The following is a 20,011-nucleotide window of genomic DNA, read 5'->3' as shown; positions in this document are numbered from 1 at the left end:
AGTTACACCTGGGAAAGTGTTTTGGGCTTTATGCTCAGGCAGCCAACTTTGCACACTTGATCACACAGTTCACATTATGGTTCTGTGGTTCACAATTGATTGTGCAGTTCACCAATTGCGGGCTCCCACAGTTCATTTTGTGATTGTGTAATCAATCACATGGACATCTGTAGAAGTGTTTTATGGATATGACTTCTGCCTTGCCATGATTATTTTTCCACACCTTGTGCAACTTTGACTTATGTAGATGTTGCTATGCAATAGGATTTCAGCCAGTATTTAAATCCAGTTTGCTGAAATACTCTTTTTCATAGTGTAAGAAAAAAAAGTCCCAAGAGCATGCAGTCTTTTACAAAATATTATTAAAAGTGGGTAGAAAGTAGAAGAAAACTAGAGCTATACTCCCATACCTTATAGGAAAGAAGAATAGGATGAGATGAAATGAATTGTACATACTGTAATAAATCTCTGATTGCAACAACACATAGAGAAGTAGGAAAAAACACAATAAAAGGAAGCGAGAAAGGAAAGTCACCTATCTAAATAATAGAATTAATCTTTAAAGTGTGTCTGTCATTTGTGAAAGAAGTACATCACTAAATGATTTCTTCAGCAAATTCTTGCTTACAAAAACTTTCTTCACATCACTTGTACAGAGCAATAGAAAAACTGAATGGATTCCAGCTAGAAAACTATTCATTAAAGGTTGCATATATTCCTGATGAAATGGCAGCACAACCAGCTCCTCAGCAGCATCCACAAGGAAGAAGAGGATTTGGGCAAAGGGGTCCCCCCAGGCAAGGTTCACCTGGTGCAGCGTCAAGGCAGAAACCACAGTCTGATGTTCCGTTACGGATGCTGGTTCCCACTCAGTTTGTAGGAGCCATTATTGGAAAAGAAGGTGCTACCATCAGAAACATCACAAAGCAGACACAGTCAAAGTAAGTTGCCCTACCAGATTTTTCTTATCCCTTTCAAAGTATATCTTGCTTGTTAACATTTCTTAATTCTCTTTGTGGGTTGTTGTGAGTGGGTTGTCTTGTGAAATGAGTGAGATAAAGGAGGAATCCTGGCATCATATCACCTTATTCAGTGTTTAATTTTAGCAAAGGTACTGTGGCTTCATTGGACATATCTCTGTAACTTCATTGAGATTTCTAACTTACAGGATATTAATACATTTTGAAAAAATAGGTAAGCATTGGAAATATTTCATGGTGTTAGTAACACTGAGGCCTGAATGCATCTTTTAATTGCAATTAGAGAGACCCAATGACTCAGTAGAATTTAACTACAGTTGTGTTCAAAATTATTCAACCCCCACTGAAATTGAATGTTTTGGCCATTTTGACATTGATTTTGATCATTCAGTCATCTTGCTTACATTTACATGAAAGAGGCACTTGTAGGTCAGAGAAATATAACCTTAAGTTTATAATGAAATAACCACAAATGTCTTTTCTGTGCTCACATCATTATTAGTTTTTATTCAACCCCCAAGTGACATTCAATCTTAGTACTTAGTACAACATCCTTTTACAGTTATAACAGCTTTTAAACGTGAAGCATAGCTTGACACAAGTGTCTTGCAGCGATCTACGGGTATCTTCGCCCATTCTTCATGGGCAAAAGCCTCCAGTTCAGTCAAGTTCTTAGGCTTGCGCACTGCAACTGCTTTCTTTAAGTCCCACCAGAGGTTCTCAATCGGATTTAAGTCTGGTGACTGCGATGGCCACTCCAAAATGTTCCAGCCTTTCCTCTGCAACCATGCTCTAGTGGACTTGGAGGTATGCTTGGGATCATTGTCCTGTTGAAAGGTCCAACGTCTCCCAAGCCTCAGGTGTGTGACGGACTGCATCACATTTTCATCCAATATCTCCTGGTACTGAAGAGAATTCATGGTACCTTGTACACGCTGAAGCTTCCCTGTACCTGCAGAAGCAAAACAGCCCCAAAGCATTATTGACCCTCCGCCATGCTTCACAGTAGGCAAGGTGTTCTTTTCGTCATATGCCTTGTTCTTCCTCCTCCAAACATAGCATTGATCCATGGGCCCAAACAGTTCTAATTTTGTTTCATCAGTCCACAGAACACTATCCCACAACTTTTGTGGTTTGCCCACATGACTTTTGGCATACTGCAGTCGACTCTTCTTATTCTTGGGAGACAGCAAGGGGGTGCGCCTGGGGGTTCTGGCATGGAGACCTTCATTACGCAGTGTGCGCCTTATTGTCTGAGCTGAAACTTCTATACCCACATCTGACAAATCTTTTTTCAGTTCCTCAGCAGTCACACGGGGACTTTTCACCACTCTACGCTTTAGGTAGCGCACAGCAGTCGAAGTCAGCATCTTCTTTCTTCCACGACCAGGTAGCATTTCAACAGTGCCCTTTGCCTTGAATTTGCGAATGATGCTTCCTATGGTGTCTCTTGGTATGTTTAACTTCTTTGCAATCTTCTTATAGCCATTGCCCTTCCTGTGAAGACAAATCACCTCTTCTCTTGTCTTCCTGGACCATTCTCTTGACTTCACCATGTTTGTAACCACACCAGTAAATGTCTAGAAGGAGCTGAGTATCACAGTCATTTTAAAGCTGCCTAATTGGTGCTTATTATGCTTGATTGGTGCTCGGTGACATCCACAGGTGTTTTCAATACCTGATCGAAAACACCTGAATGAACCTCTCTTCTTCAGAGTGGTAGTCTTTAAGGGGTTGAATAATTGTGGCAATGAAAAAACCACAAAAGAAACATTTACTACTGTATTACATAAACAATTGATGTTATTTTAGTTGCATTTGGTTCTTTAAAACGTCCTTGTAGGATTTCATTCTGAATACAATTCCAAATGTACACTATAGTCCCTAAACCCCTTTACAGCATTGGGGGTTGAATAATTTTGAACACAACTGTAAGTGTTGACTTGACAAACTGCTGTGGTTGGGATTTAGGATTGGGTTGTACACAATGCAGACTTCAACAACACTATCAAGTACAGTGGTGCCCCGCAAGATGATGTTAATCTGTTCCATTGAAATCGCTGTTTAGTGAAAACATCATCTTGCGAAAATCGTTTCCCCATTGGAATGCATTGAAATTCGTTTAATGTGTTCCAATGGGGAAAATAGTCATCGTTTTGCGGAGATCACCCATAGGGAAGCCATTTTGCCAAGCGCCAGTGTGTTGAGGGGGTGAATGCAAACTTTGCTCACCCTGCCTTGCCATCCCCTTGTCCAATTACTGGTCAAACTTTATTATCTCTAAACGTGTTTAGGGAGAAGAGACGGAGAGAGGCAGCAGGAGAAAGCCCGGCTGCCACTGGAAACAATCATTCGCTCTTGCCTCCTGAGGGACCCAAAGTAACCCACACACACACGGGATTATTCCCTGGTCGCCTCAGGACCCATCCTCCCTTCCTTCCCTTCTCTGCCTGGTCCTGTCAGGCCACCAAATCAAACGCCGCTTGCCCTCACGCTTGCACTCTTCCCGGACCCCCAGCCACCTCCGTGGCCATTTCCCATTCCCCTCCTTCTCCTGCTGCCCCTCTGTTTTGGAGGTATGGGATTTTATTATGTGGTTCAGCACTGGAAGACTTTAGTGTCTTTTTCCTACATACAGTATTTGAAAACTTTAAGGTGGCTAAATGTTTGCAATCAATCCATGAGTTTTTTTCTCTCTCTCCCTGTCTTACCTCTTTTTAATATCCAGTTGCTGTGCCAGCTAGGTATGGATCCTAACTAAAGAATGTTTCTAAGAAGCCAAACTGATACTGATGGAAGAACAGAAAAAGTGTGCTTATTATGCTGGCCCTGAACAATGTTAGGGCATTGACATTGCCCCAAGGATTTTTTAAAAAAATCTTGTATCTGTTCTAATTAAGCAGGGAGCCTTTCAGCGGAAAAGGCCTTGGCACATATCCTGTTGCAAGTTCCATTGAGAATAGATCCATTGACTTAATAGAGTTCGCTTTACTGTTGACTAACAATTTAGAAATTAATTTAGTGGGTTTGCTTTTAGCTGGAAGTAGAAATAGGATGCTGGTCCCTGAGATAATATTTCCTAAATATGTTAAGCAGTTTTTCTCTTCATTTTATCCTACACTCCTCATTGGTATGCCTGTATGTTCCTTACCTTCCCCCCTTTCCATTCCTGGCTCTAGCTAGCCTTTGTCTAATTTTTAAATCATTTCTTTGTGGTTTGTGAATGCACACAAATGGGTTAATCTGCACCTGCACATGACCTCTTGGAACTTTCTAGAGCCTAAAAATGTGATTAGTGGAACATTCCCCTGTGGAGCACATGCTCTGCCCACCTGAAGTCCCCTCAGTTCCTTTTAGCTGCTGCTCAGGTCAGACCTTCTCAATGACTAGGGCAACATTTTTCTCGATTGCAATTGTCTAGCTTTCTCTTTGCTTTTTCAGGCTCCACTATACTTCTTCCTTGACATTTCCCCATGAGTCTTCTTCTGTTACACCTTCCTTCACTATATATTTTTATTACTTTTGTTCCCCCTTCCCACCTTTTTTATGCCCCCCAGTTCTGTTTAAGCAGTGTGTGTTGTGTGCTAATAAAATCCGTCTGTCAGATGGCCACGACCACTGCCTTTTTTATTTGGGGAAACAACATCAAACCCAGCCCTGTCCAGAGTGCAAGAGGCTTACCAAACCAGCCCTCAAACTCCGTCTCCAGCGTCTCCGCTCTTACCTGTGGGAGAAATCCCTTAAACCACCCATCTCGTCCATGGAGCCTACCTCAACTCCTGTGTCCAGACAGGAATTGTCTGAGTCCATGTCAAGCCCGACCACACCATCTCCCAAGCCGAAAGGGCCTCCTAAACCCTCCTCGAAATTGAAATCAGCATCGGTCTCAAAGTCATCCTCAATACGGCCCCACAATCATTCACCTAAAAAGAAGGAGCATGTTAAATAAAAAAAGGTTAAGAAATCATCTAAGCCTTTTCAACCTGTTCAACCAACCTCCACCACACCTCCCTTCACCGATCTTGGAGGAATCTTTGAGATTTGTTCCCGACTCTTTGTCAGAAGGAGAGGATCCTCTCCCATTACCTCCTGGCCAGGCTCCTGTTTCTATAATGAACCTTTTGCCTAGCCTTGGCCTTTTGGTGGCTGATGTTCCCTCCAGCCTGGCCTTGGCCCATTCAAGCCCTGCATCTCCAGGGTGGGTGACAATCATCCAGCTTTCCAATTCGGAGTCTTCTTCCCACCAGTCACCTCCATGCAAACGTTTAACGAAGAAACATTACCTCTCACCTGCTTACCAAGATCCTCCACGTCAAGAGATTTATTATATCCATAAGCCTTCTCGACATCACCTACCTTCAGAATATCGAGACCCTTACTATGGTGGATATGACTGGTATCAACATCGCAGAGATGACATTGACCTGCATGCTGAAACCTACTACTATGATGAACGGTTTGGTACATGTACACTTATCCACCCGAATCTTCACCATCACTGTTGCCATCACCACTTCGACATTGGCATCGATCTCACCAACCAAAGCCTCAACTCTTACCAATGGTCTGAATACATTTTAAATCGGCTCTTAAATGTCATTCTTCGCATCCATCTGATCAACCTCTATCCAAGGGTCCCCGCACATCTTCGATACCAACTTCTGTTTCCCAACCTAGTGCCACCCTTTCCCAAGTTCATGATTCATCTCTAAAGGTCTCTACCACTTATGAGGGACCTCCCCCTCCACCGGCTGACACCGATACAGGCTTATCAGCTCGTTCTATCATGGCAACTCATGCCTCTTTATCAAAACCTTGACACCAGTCACCCTCTTCCAACACAGCAGCTTCTGATATTCATGAGCCCCTTTCGGACGTCTCTCAGGAATCTCCATCAAACTTGCCCACACCCGATTCCAATGTGGTAGATTTGAAGACTTCACTTCATACTATCAGCTTGTGCTCCACATGGCAAAGTCCCTCGAGCTCGAAGTTGAACAACCTCCACCTCCAAAACAAGATCTCGTGTTTGTTGATATCAACCAGGACAAATCTCCACCTCTCAACCTGGCCTTCATACCTGCCATGCTTGACCTGGTAAAGGAATTCTGGGACAAGCCAACGTCCTCTCTCCAAATATCAAGTTGAGTGAAGAACCATTATAAGATTTATGGTTCTGACACATCGTTTCTTATGAAACATCCAGCGCCTAACTCGATTATTGTTGAGTCAAACCAGTCTCGGGCTCGGAATAGATCTTCAGTAGCCCCAATGAACAGGGAGAGCAGGAACATTCTGGGACGTTGTCTTTATTCTTTGGCTTCCTTCACTATGTGGGTAGCCAACTACCAAGCTGTGATGGGTGCCTACCATAGACAGCTCTGGAATAAAGTACTCCCAATTTTACAGGCGTCCTCAGAAGATTCTAGGGACGGAGCTCTTAATGTCGATCTTGAAGCCTCTGCCCTTGCAAAACAACAACAGATATCGGCTCGCCATACTGCATACGCTTCCTCAAAGGCTATGGCAACGACTGTTGCACTTCGGCATCATACCTGGCTTCATTCAGCGGGCATTACCAATGATACCCAGTCTTGTATAGAAGACCTCCCTTTTGATGGTGTAGGGCCCTTTAATGATAAAACAGATGAGGTGATGGATAACCTCCACAAGATCAGGAAGACAGCTAAGTCCTACTCCAGACAACAACCATGTTGGTACCAGTGCATCGACCACAACAGTGCTTGTCCATACAAACCTCAGGCATCACACAGACCTTTTACAGGACCATCTACTTCCACATCTTCCACCTTTCAACTGCAGCCTCAGGCTCAACACCGCCAGCCTTTCCATCACCCCCAAAAGAAGGGCAAGCAATATCTTTGCTCTATCCAGCCTGAGGTCAGCCACCACATGCCTTTTCACACACGTCTTTTCCCTTTCTCTCAAAATTGGTCTCTTATGAATGACCACTGGGTACTTTCCATCATCTGCCACGGTTACCTTCTCGAATACATAGAACTTCCGCCTGTTGAACATATAAGACATGGTCAGTACCCACCTGCTCTCCGAGATGAAGTCTCGCTTCTCCTCAAAAACAAGCTATCCACAAAGTTTCCAACCATGATCTCCATACCGGTTTCTATTCCAGATACTTCACGGTTCCAAAGTGAGACGGAGGCCTCCGCCCCATTCTTGATCTCAGATGTCTCAACCTATACATCCAACCCAGACATTTCCAGATGGTTATGCTCAACACCATTATCCCATCCCTCTCCCCTGGAAACTGGTTCATTGTGATAGACCTCCAAGATGCATATTTTCACATTTCTGTTCATCCATATCATCACAGGCACCTCCGATTCTGTTTCAAGAGCACCGTCTACCAGTCTTGCTCTCTTCCCTTTGGCCTGTCCACTTCTCTGAGGACTTTCACAAAATGCTTCACTTCAGTCACAGCACACCTCCGCCTACACTGTAAAACAGTATTCCCTTATATCAACGATTGGCTAATCGTGTCAGATTCTTATCAAAAGACTCAAAGAGAGACTCATTTTTCTCTTTCCACACTGGCAGACCTCAGGCTCAAGGTCGACTTTGACAAATCCCATCTCAAACACTCTGAAACCATGGACTATATTGGAGCTTCTCTCGATTTGTCTATGGCCAGAGCCTTTCTCCCCTGAGAGAGAATAGACAAATTGAAGACTACAGTACGGCCCTTTCGACCCTTTGCATTGGTCTTGGCTCATCGGACTCAACATTTACTCAGCCTCATGGCCTCAACCACAGCAGCAAACCAGCACACTGGGCTCAAACTGAGATCTCTCCAAGCCTGGTACGACCCCATCGTCGATCCCCCTCCCAAACTGTTGATGGTCACTCCAGAATTAGCGCACCAACTTACCTGGTGGACCTTTGTTCCACACCTCACAGTCAGCCATCCATTCTCTCTGCTCCAGCTCACCATCCAGGTCACCACTGATGCCAGCACCACAGGATGGGGTGCTCACTGCCACGGTCACAAGATCCATGCCCTGTGGTCAAAAAGGGAACAAAATTTATACATCAACCGACTGGAACTGCTCGCTATCATGAAGGCTTTTTGTGATTTCCATTTTCTCATAGCAGGTCAAGCTGTCCAGCTTGCCGTGGACAATATGACTGCCCTTTATTATGTAAACAAACAGGGAGGCACTCCCTCCCTTTCTCTTCTGTACCTAGCAATTCACCATGATGCTACACTCATCACATCTTTCCTGTCACGGTCCACGTTGGCACTCAAGACAGCACCATAGCAGACCACCTCAGTCACCTCACTGAACGATACAGTGTTTTCTCACCTAGCTTAGATGTGTTGGCCACAGCGTGGAACACCAAATATGTCCACTGCTGCTCCAGAGCAGGGAAGGGCGTGAAACTCTCTAGGGGTTGCCTTCATAGTTGAGTGGGGATTGGGTTTTCTTTACCTCTTCCCCCCCCCCATTCCCCACGTCCTAAGAACAATAATCCGGCTCCAACAGTGTCGCGCCAACGTCATCCTCATAGCCCCATGGTGGCCTCGACAACCTTGGTTCACCCAGCTGAGAGCTATATCAATCAACTTATTTCAGCCCCCTCTTTTCCCCCACCTACTGACTCAGGACAGAGGCACAGTCTACCTCCCAGACCTGGAGTCCCTCCATCTCACAGCATGGAGGATTCACCTTCCGTAACAGCTGTTCTGGACAAAGCCAGAAAGCCTTCCACTAAACTCTTGTATTCCTATAAATGGAGGGCCTTTTCCACCTTTGCTGCTTCCAAAGGACTCTCTGGAGTACCAGTCTCTCTGAATACTCTCCTCACCTCCTTTCTATACCTTTTTCACCTTGGGCTCTCACACTCCACCCTGAAGGTGTATAGTTCTGCCATTATAGCGCATCAACCACCAAGTTCAGATTCTTCTTGACTCTTCTCTCACCCTACCTTAAAAAGATTTCTCCAGGGCCTGCACAGTATTCATCCTCCTCAGAGAGCACCACTACCACAATGGTCACTCCAAATCATCCTCCATGCTCTTACTCGCTCTCCTTTCAGGCCGCTTGCCACTACCAGTTTCAAGCTTCTGTCCTTCAAAACTCTATTCCTGGTTGCCATTACATCTGCTAGAAGAGCTAGCAAGCTGGTAGCCCTCAGAGCTGACGCCCCTTATCTACAACTGCATCCTGACAACGTTACTCTGTATCTGGATGTTTCCTTTTTACCTAAGGTCATTTCTGACTTTCACCTCAATCAACCTCTCATCCTACCTTCTCTCTTCCCTTCTCCAACATCAGATCTAGAGCACATACTTCATACTCTGGATGTCAGACACTCCCTAGCCTTTTATGTGTCCAGAACAAAGACAGGAAGTCTCCCTTTTCATCTGTCATTGGGGCCCACGCAAGGGTTCCCCAGCCTCATCACAGACTGTCCAGATGGATAGTTCAGACTATTGCCTTGACCTATGAGCTAGCGGGTAAACCACCACCAGACATTATTAAAGCCCATTCCGCCAGGGCTGTCTCCACCTCCGCTGCCTTTCTTCGTGGTATTGATGTCGCTAACATTTGTTGAGCTGCCATCTGGTCTACATCCTCGACATTTGACACTCACTATCGGCTGGACATCAGGGCCAAGAATGATGCTGGCTTTCTTTCTTCACTTTTAATGTGACGTCCCACCAACCGGTAAGTAAGCTTGCTAGTCACCTATATGTGTGTATTCACAGAGACCATGAAGAAGAGAGGTTACTTACCTGTAACCGTGGTTCTTCAAGTATTAATCCACACTTCCGTTAATCCACACGTCCTGCCTTCCCCCCCCCCCCCCGTCCATCACATTATCTCTATTTACCTTTCTGACAGCGGTGGACTTTTTAGGAACTGAGGGGACTTCAAGCAGGCAGAGCATGCACTCCACGGGGGAACGTCCCACTAATCACATGTTTTTAAGTTCTAGAAAGTTTGAAGAGGTCCTGCACAGGCACAGATTAACCCATTCATGTGGATTCACAGAGGACCACTTGAAGAACCATAGTTTTCCAGTCCTGACACCACAGAACTGAGCATATGATGTCATTAGTATTAGCTATGGTTATGCCGTTTAGCTGATTGTGCCTGTTAGCTGAACTGTAGTTAAAAAGAACTAGAAATGGGAGGAATTTAACTCCTCCATTTCAGTCCTCCGTGGTGCCAGGAAGCTGTCCACAATTGCCTCCTGTAAACAAAAATGAAAGGATTTTTATTCTCACATTGCCAAGGTGATAGACTTCTTTCTTACAATTAAGTATCATGGCTTAATGTTCTCTTCTATTAAAATTTACCTCACTGCTATATCTATACACTGTTCTGTTTCATCTTGCCAGTCAGCGCTCTTTCCTGACCCTTTTATCCAGAAGTTTTTGAAGGGTTTGAAGAACTCCCCCCCTCAGTCAAAACCACAGATGCCCGTGTGATCCCTTACAGTTGTCTGCCCCAGCTGACAAGGATGGCGAGGTGCGATCTTTGATTACTAGCTCTGAATATTGTATTCTTAATGGCTGTAACTTCAGCTTACAGAGCTTCTGATTTGGCAACTCTCCAGTTGGACATACCTAATCTGAACTTCCACACAGATAAGATAGTTCTTTTACTGGACATCTCCTTCCACCCAGAGGTTGTCTCTTCCTTCATTTGAACCAGGACATACTTACCTGCTTTTTAAAGAGACTCTCTCCATAAACTGGATATTCACAAACAACTTCTTCCCATCAGTCTCCCCAGCTTTTTATATTTTATGGAGCTAATCATTGTGGTTTGACTATTTCTTCCCAGCATTTGGTTTACTGGGTGGTTTGGAACATATAGAATGGATGTACCAGATGACCAAGGTACCACTTTCAGCTCGAGTTAAGTAGTACACAACTAGGCAAACCTTCATTTCAGCAGCTGCCCTTAGTGGTGTCTCTCTGCCTAAAATCTGTGGTTCAGCAGTATGGGTGTGTCCCTCCACATTTGAACATTGTTACTGTCTAGACATTCATTCCAGACAGACACCTTCTTTGATGGAGAAGTGCTTTCATTGATCTTCACATGACACCACCCTCTCCATTAGTACAGCTTACAGATCTCCCATTTGTGTGGGTTCACAAAGACCACAAAGGATAGGTTGCTGTGGATAAGCGTTCTTCAAGTGGTCATCTGTGAAGACACATAGCCAACCCTCCTCCCCTCCGGTATTTCATTTTATTGCCTCCTGGGGGTTGAGTGCAACCAAGGGGAATCAGTTTGGCATGCAGGAGTATATGCAATAAAGGGTGTAGGTGATGCTCCCACCAAAACTGTTCCGCTCCAGAATGTTCCAAATACTTTCTGTACTCAGATGCAAAAGCCCTTTTTTGTGACTTGATGGATGACTTCTCAAAGAACAGCAGTCACCCACAATGATGAAAGATTCCAATACAGTGGACCCTTGACTTACAGACGGCTTGACTTACAGACTTTTTGAGTTACAGACTTCTCTGGCCGCAAAATTTAGGTTTGACTTGCAGCCTGAGAATTGACTTACAGACCAGAAAAAAACCAAAATGGAACAAAAACGGCCTGTTACGGGATTAATCGGTTTTCAATGCACTGTAGGTCAATGGAGACTTGACCTACAGACTTTTTGACTTGAGAACCGCCTTCCAATACGGATTAAGTTCTCAAGTCAAGACCTCACTGTAAGTCAGTGGATACATCTTTGATGGCCCAGGACACTGTTGGGCAAGCTAAAAGTCCTCTGTAAATCCTTTGTGCCTCCATTAGTTCTAGTCCTCTCTGTTGGGTCTGCATAACAACAGGCTTGCTCCCCACAGTCTCAACATCAGTTCTGGTCACAGTCTTGTCAGTCATACTGTCTATATCAATGGGCGCATTATCAAGGTCACTGGATAGAATATACCCTGAATATTGTAAAGATCTCTTGAACAGCAGTTAAGGAGATCTAAGTACCAAAGCCTATTGGAAGCTAAGAAGAAGAAAAGAAGTTGAAATATAGTTGCATTTTGATTTCCGAAGAGGAAAGGCTTGATTACTATCCTGCCAGTCCCTAAGTCATTCTTGCTACTTCTGAGGGCTTTTATAATCCATTTGATTCATTTTATGCTGTAGACATGCAAGAAGTGAAGGAAGGACAGATGATTGCTTACACTTCAGAGAACAAAATTGGCATTTAAGTCCTATCAGCCCCCTCTCATGGAACAGACATATATTCTGTTTTTAGTGTGTTCTGTTTAAAAGGATTGTCTGAGTCTTGTCATGGTCTTTTAGATATCTGATGTTCCAAGTATGATTACTTGGGATGAAGTCTTTGGGTCCCATATTACAGGGACCTGCTGATGGAAATCCTGTTGCCCAGCTTTTTGCTTTATGCTGGGCAACAAGGATGATGTCATCAGCCACAGATGTGCTGCAGTAGAAAACTTCACAGAGTTCCCTGAGGTGGGCAGCAGTAGTTTTCTGACTTTAAATCATTTCCCCTCCCATTCCCAAAGGTTGCCTCAGGTTGAAAGGGGTCAATTTCTGAAGCCTGTGGGGAGGCTCTAGGGAATTTTTAAATTACATATCCTAAAGTGGCTTTGGACCTTCCATAAGCATCAAGTGGTGTATTTCTGTACTGTGTAGGCCAGAAAATAAAACTCCGTCTTTCATCTCAAAGGTTCTCAAAATGTCTGGTTCAAACCTTAGTGGTTTGTTACTCAAGTAACTCTCACTTCTAGAGATCTAAAAGCTCACTCTGTTTGTTCACTGTTGAGCTAGCACTGATAGTTATTAACAGGACTTTCATATTTAATGGACTTCTACCCCCACAATTCATTGGGGAAAACCTCTGGCGGAATTATGGGAGTGAAAGCCCCAAAGTAGCAGGAAGTAGAACAGCCCCTCTATATGGAGGAACCCTGTAACAGAACTCTCCTTGCCAGGTATCAGGTACCTTTGCCAGTTAGGGAGTCATGTGATTCCCATATTGCTTTTTCTGTGTTTGTCAGATGTTACAGTGGTTCTGTGGATGCTGGTAGAGATGTATCCTTTGGTAATGCTGGTTTTCCCTGTCCTTGTAATTACCTAAGTACCTCCCTTTCACCAGTATGTGAGCTGCTTCTTTGTGGTCTATGTGAGACTCACCTGTGGTTGTGAGTTCACAGATGACCACTCGAAGAAAACATTTACAGGTACAGTGGTGCCCCGCATAGCGACGTTAATCCGTTCTATTGGGGAAAAACTCACCGGTAAGCGAAGAATCCCCCATCCGGCCACCACCGGTGCTGGCTTCCGAGCGCCCGCGGTGGACGCTTCAGCAGGCTTCAGAGCAACCTCCGGGGAAGCGTCCACCGCAGGCGCTCCAAACCTTCTCCCCCCAGCTGGGCGGCGCAGGCTTTGGAGCGACCGCCGGGGAAGCGTCCACCGTGGGCGCTTGGAAGCCAGCACCGCCCAGCTGGGGGAAAATGGCCACCTGCAGCGTTTTCGCGCCTTGCTTACCAAGGCGGTGAAAATGGTGGCTGGATGGAAACATCGCAATGCGATCGCTTTTGCGATCACAAAATCTGCATCGCTATGCGGATTCGTCGTTAGACGGGGCACTCGTTATACGAGGCACCACTGTAATCAGTTTGTCCTTGCTTCTGAGCCACAGGGACTATACATAACAAGGAAGAAATTATTTAACTGTAACTGTGATTCCTTGGGTGATAATTTGCATATTCACACAACACCTGCATTGGTGCTCATCCTAGTAGTAATGCCTTTGCAACCCAAAAAGCGCTGAGCAGGAATGATGACAATGCACACTAGAGAGGGTGCATTATCTTCAAGAAGCTTCCAAATAGAGATTTTATGCAGGTGGAAAACCTTGCATGTGTGAATATAAAAATGTCTACTCAGAGTGCCACGACTACATAAAGTAATTCTCATTGTTTAGTTCTGTGCTGGTTTTTCCTTGGATAAGCACTAACATTGGGCCTTGTTTTATCCCTAGTTAGCAGTCACTGATGCAAGTAAGACCGCCACATAGCATTACTTATATTGATCTTGTATTTGAGATCATTCACTGCTTCTTGTAACAATCTCATGATAGGTTATTGATATGGAATTTGACTGGATTGGAAAGAGAATTAGCATACTTTTTTAGTGCTGTCATTGTCATGATTGAGCCCTTGATGTACCTATACCGCTGATGTCAAATATCCACCACTGCCTTCGTTCACAGTTGTTAAAACTACATGCATCTTTCAGTGTCAGTGGAGAGATGTATGTATTCATATCCAGTTCACCAGTTGTTACATACTATCACATGGGTAGTTCACCCTCTAGGAAAGAACCTGGGTTGATCTCTGAAGAGTGGAAACGCTGTTTTTATTTCCAGAATTGATATTCATCGTAAGGAAAATGCAGGAGCTGCTGAAAAACCAATTACAATCCATTCTACACCAGAAGGGTGCTCAACTGCATGTAAAATCATCATGGAGATAATGCAGAAGGAGGCACAAGATACCAAATTGTGAGTAACTAGTGTGTACATTTTTTGTAATATTATTATGTACTGGTTCCCTGTTGTTTCCTTCGATGATAAAAAAATTAGAGAGAATGCTGCATGTCACTAGACACCTATTTTGGATGCCCGCTTCTTTTAGTCACATCTCTTTTGTGCCAGTTACCTTCCTATTTAAAAGATAGAAAACGAGAATGAGTCATATTCTTGCGTTCTTCTAGCTTGAGTTTTATTGTGTCGTTTGTAGACTAAAGACGAAGGAGCAAAAGTGTAAAGAAGTGCTTCAGACTTAATTTTCATCACTTCTTACTGCTCCCCCATCCCACCCTGATAAGCTGATGGTAGTCTGTGCGTATCTGGTAGTTAATAAAGCAGAAACTTTCTTTGGAATAGGGAATATCCACATGAAGGCTGTTTGATCCTGAGCCAAAGGTAGGAGGTAGGTAGCTACCAAGTGTGTGGGAATGTTGTCTCAACATCAAGAAAATGGCAGAGCAGTTTGAAAGCTTCATGATTGTATTAATTACCTGAGCCTGTCTCATTGAGGAAATGGCTCAGCTTCTTAATTTGTGGTTGATAGTAAATGATGTGTTTCTGAGTTCAGACATTTCTGTGGGCTGCTTACAGTACAGAAGAAATTCCTTTGAAGATTCTAGCACATAACAATTTTGTCGGGCGACTTATTGGCAAAGAAGGACGAAATCTGAAAAAAATCGAACAAGATACAGACACGAAAATCACAATATCTCCGTAAGTGTTAAGCATTCCCTTTGCTGTGGTGTGTGAAAGGTTTTGTTTTGCTTTGTTCCATTAATAGTTTATGGTTGAAGATTTAAGAATTCCTCTAAGTGTCATTCATGAGCCATGTTCCCAAACGTTTTCAACAGATCTGTTTTTGACAGATAATACAAAACAGTGAGATGAGCTGTTTAAACATAAAAAACAGTGTATTTACTGAAACCAGTTTAATAACCAGCAGATTTGTTAAACATTCATGTGAACTACGTTCATATCTCTGCTTATTCCACAAAGTGACTCAAGTACTGTACAGACTACCAACAATATTTGTTGCTGCATAAAAACAAGAGCCTGCTACTACTTTCATGATTTAGCCTTCATAATTTTACTGTCTACAGTGTACTTTTCCTGCACATATATGTATGAATGAGGTAGGATCTGGTCCATAGTTTTAAGGTGCTAGTGGATGCTCAGTTCAGTTGGTTACATTTAAGTAACACTACTCTTCTAGGATTTGTTACAGATGTTCGTGTGTCCCAACAGAGTCGTGCTTATGTAGCAACTATAACATGCACATTACTTTGTAATCTGTCATGTTTCCCAGTAATGGCAATCAGTTTTGTTGATGTGTTACAAACAGGAAAAGAAGCGGAATGGACAAAAGGGCTCAAATGCATTTGCACCAGAGCTTGAATTTAAGGTTCTGTATTCAGTCTACCTGTTAGTCACTCTTTCCAGTACTGGTGATTACATAAAGTCCTCTGAAAGAGTTTTAATAGAAGAATATTTAAAGCTGAATACCCTCTCTTGGACCCAGCAGATACCTGGAACAAGGCAAACATTTGCCTTCATAGCCACAGTGATACCGAAACCTGCTTCATTTTGGCTTTGACCCTAAATCTTTGTTTCTCTATGACTTCGTCAGTTAAAGACTCCCCCAGCCCCTGCAATCCAATATTATTCTCTATTATGGCCCATGTTAAAATGAAGGGGAAATTATTGATTTATTTTTATGGGTGGAAAAACATTGTATCTTATTCATGTCCTTCTCTCAAGAGCAGTACAGCTGTGCATGATTGTCTTTCTGTGGTAGTTTGGTTTCTTTAGTGGCTCTTCGCAACCACCACCGAATATTTAGAGCTTTCCTTTTGTATGCTTTTTGTCTTCTGCTTGTTTCCATTTTTCTATGCAGACTGTTAGCTAAGAGTAGGTTGTAGAAACAGCCAGGGACCAGCCCTCTTAAGAAGTGCTTTGTGCCTGCAAGCTTGGTGACAGTAATCTCGGAGCAGAGGGAGCCTGCTTCTCAGGTGGGCACCATTCCCTAGGGGGATTCTTGTGCTTGCTCTCAGTTTGCAGACAGTGAATGACTCCCCAGATCACTGTATATACTTTTGATGTCCAGTGGTGTTCCAACAACGTAGGTGATGTCCAGTATGGTGGAAAGCTCAGTGGAAGAACATTTTGCTGCCAGTTTAAAAAGACATAATGCAGCTGTTTCAGAACACCTGCAGCTGGTGTTCCCTCCTGTTTTGTGTGACAGCTGTGGCTTGTTTTCAGCCAAAATGGAAGTAGTCAGTGCAGGCAGTGACCCCATGACTATGTTTGCTATCTGTACTACCCTCCAGCCTTCATCAAAGAACTCACATTACCCTGAGATCCATAACTGCATTGGACAGATTATTTGCTACCTGCTCTCCCCCATTTATTACCAGACTGGGAAGAAGCCAGAAGACAAAGTTCCTGGGATCTGCAAAACACATTCTAGTAGATATGAAGGATGAGAAGACCTGAACAACCTCCTTGTCCTTTTGGGAAGCACAGATTAAGATATAGAGCTTCTAGGAGCAAGATTTTAAGCCAATATCACAAAAGTCAGTGGTAATATTTAGAGGGCTGGTACCTAAGAATGCAGTAGACTTGGAGAGAGTGAAGTGAAATTTCAACAAGAATCTGGCGATATAAAATCGTCAAGCAATGAAAATTATAAATACCTTGGAATACTAGGAGCAGATAACATCCTGAACACAAAAGTTAAAGATCTGACAGAAAGAGAAAACATCAAAAGACTGCGGAAAATCTTAAAATCAGAATTGAGTGGTGGAAATACTATCAAAGTCATAAACACATAGGCAGTTCCAGTACTTAGATAGCTGGAATAATAGATTGGACCCAAAATGAATTAGAAGAATCGGATTGAAAAACATGGAAACTAATGAACATGCATTATGCTCTACGTCCTAAAGGTGATGTGGACTGATTGTGCTTGCCACAAAACATTGGAGGCCGTTGATTACTGCAACTACAGCAAGTAGTAGAGGCCTAAATGATTATATTAGTACAAGCAGGAAAAAAAATTACTTTATGTGGTGAAAATGGAAAATATTTTGAAAACAATAGAAACAAAGGCTCAATATAAGGAACAACAATTTGAAGATAAATTAAACAGCTGGAAAAATAAACCTCTACACAGACAATATCTGAGAAATTTTGATGGAAAACAGAACAATAGTTCAACATGGGCATGGCTAAAACTGGGGACCATTAAGAAAGAAATTGAAGGTTTGATTTTTGCTGCACAGGAACAAACACTCCAAACGGAAGTTATGAAAGCTAAGATCCAAGGAATTAGTGCTAACGGCAAATGTCAACTCTGCCAATTAAAATATGAAACTGTGTCACACCTCATTTGTGAATGTTCAAAGATTGCACAAACGTATTATGAAATTACACTCAATAGAGTGGCAAAAATTAGTGCACTGGTTGCTATGCAAAAAATATAACTTGCCAGCCTCCAAAAACTCATGGGAACATCAGATAGTGAAGGTGTCAGAAAATGATGAAGTCAAGATCTTGTGGGATTTATAGATCTAAACTGATAAACACCTGGAACATAAACACACCAGACGTAGTAATAGTAGAACAAAGAAATGTCTGGATCATTGACACTGAAGTTTCAGGAGATGCCAGAGTTCAAGATAACGAATTGGAAAAATTAACAAATGCAGAGACCTGGCAATTGAAATATCTTGCTTGTAGAAAGATACATCAGTGCCCCCCATCATCATCACGGCTTTGGGAACAATAGCAAGAAATTGCAGATTCCAGGAATAACAATATCATTATTCCAGGAATAACAACAACAAAAAATGGCAGTATTAGGAACAGCATATACGATACATCAATATTTAACAGATGCTTAGGTTTTTTTTTTTGTTAAAACTTGTATTTTATGTAATACCAGTCAATGTTTTTATAATTTTGATCGACTGCCTGGTATTTTTGAATTCTCCTCCTCCTCATCCACTAAAAGCTGCAAGAGGGCCTTTTCAGTTTTTAAAAATAATTAAACCCATTTTCAGTTGACAAAACCCCATTCAACTTTTGCAGTGTGTGACTGCTGCATTAAATTTAAAAAAATAAATATCCAGATTGGCCTCATTGCTATAGACTATGGTGCTCAACCTCCCGGGAAATCTGACAAATGGCTCTCAACCCTGTTGAAATCACTCGCCCCCCATTTTAGAAGTTATCTGTAGCAAACTAATGAGGGGATCACTTTCAGTAGACAAGAAGTCTTGCAAGAGTGAGTAACTCTTACCAGGATGTCCCTTTTATCTCTTGATGAGAGAACACATTTCAGTAAGTCCAGTGTTCTGGTGTAGTGTCTTGAAAGCTTACTGTAATGGTTTGGACTAAACATTTAAATTCTGCTCCATGAGAGCTGAGGTCAATTGTATGCATGCAGAGAAACAACATTCATGACCAAAATAAAAATGTTAAATGATGAGAAATGCCAAGAGGCAGCTCACACTGCCAGAAGTTCACATGTGTAGTTTTAATTTGCATACACTCAGTATTGCATTTTGCAATAATATTGATTAGAGTATTGATTGCCATTCAGCAAACATATGTTAGTTGTCAGATTAAACTAGCAAGCTGCCAAATTTATCAGTATGAAAATGCATAGCTCCGACCCCTTCTTTCCATACTAAATACTATTTCTGGGATTAGAATAATCCTGATTCTGGTGGTCAAAGGAAGAAGTGGAGAAGTCATGTCCCGCCAAGTTGTTACATATGATATGCCTCTCTCCTGTCGTCCAGTGCTGCTTAGCTGGAAATTTGCCAAATTTGATGGGAAAGGAAGCCATGCTTTGTTTTATGACTGGGTGAGTAGTCTGGTAGGACCTGGATATGCTATGTTTGAAGGTATGTTGGCTGCTGGGCCCTCTTGATTCTGAGATTCCACGATTTCTGTCACTGCCTCTTTTGGAGCTTCAGCTGCTGTTTGTCTAAAGAATTTAGTTTTGCCTATTCTACACAGTGTAGATCTGAAGTCTTCTAGGTGTATTTACTCCAGCGTTCAGTCTTAAGCACTGTTTATTTCATGCATATTATTTTTCTTTTTTCTGCTTTATAGATTGCAGGACTTGACACTCTATAATCCAGAAAGGACCATTACAGTTAAAGGCAGTATTGAAACATGTGCCAAGGCTGAAGAAGAAATAATGAAGAAAATCAGGGAGTCATATGAAAATGATATTGCTGCTATGAACGTAAGTACTTTTCCTGTGGAGCAACTTAATTTGGTAACTTTGTGTCCTCCAAGCAGGATAATTTGAGGAAGGTATGAGCAATGGATTGAATTCCTGCCTTCATTTGAACTTGTGCAAGCACCAACTTGTGCATCTTCATTCATGCATAAGGAAAGAACTAGGCCACTCCATTAAAAATACTCTTCCACATTCAGGTGGTACCTATCCCCCC

General features: G+C 42.8%; 1 protein-coding gene across 3 annotated transcripts in view; it reads left to right on the top strand.

Annotated features, from left to right (window-relative positions):
- Positions 1-20,011, top strand: part of IGF2BP3 (insulin like growth factor 2 mRNA binding protein 3) — a 115,296-nt gene that overhangs the window by 68,633 nt on the left and 26,652 nt on the right. For all 3 annotated transcript variants that reach the window (XM_020781090.3, XM_078377191.1, XM_020781099.3), the window contains exons 6-9: positions 657-941; positions 14,382-14,516; positions 15,135-15,257; positions 19,665-19,800. In XM_020781090.3, the coding sequence (XP_020636749.1) occupies positions 657-941; positions 14,382-14,516; positions 15,135-15,257; positions 19,665-19,800 (679 nt within the window). The remainder of the gene's footprint in view (positions 1-656; positions 942-14,381; positions 14,517-15,134; positions 15,258-19,664; positions 19,801-20,011) is intronic.

This window comes from Pogona vitticeps, chromosome 6 (genome assembly GCF_051106095.1).
Source record: "Pogona vitticeps strain Pit_001003342236 chromosome 6, PviZW2.1, whole genome shotgun sequence".
NCBI classification, from domain to species: Eukaryota; Metazoa; Chordata; class Lepidosauria; order Squamata; family Agamidae; genus Pogona; species Pogona vitticeps.
Note: the sequence above shows the minus strand (reverse complement) of the source record. Positions and strands in the feature narration are given on the sequence as shown.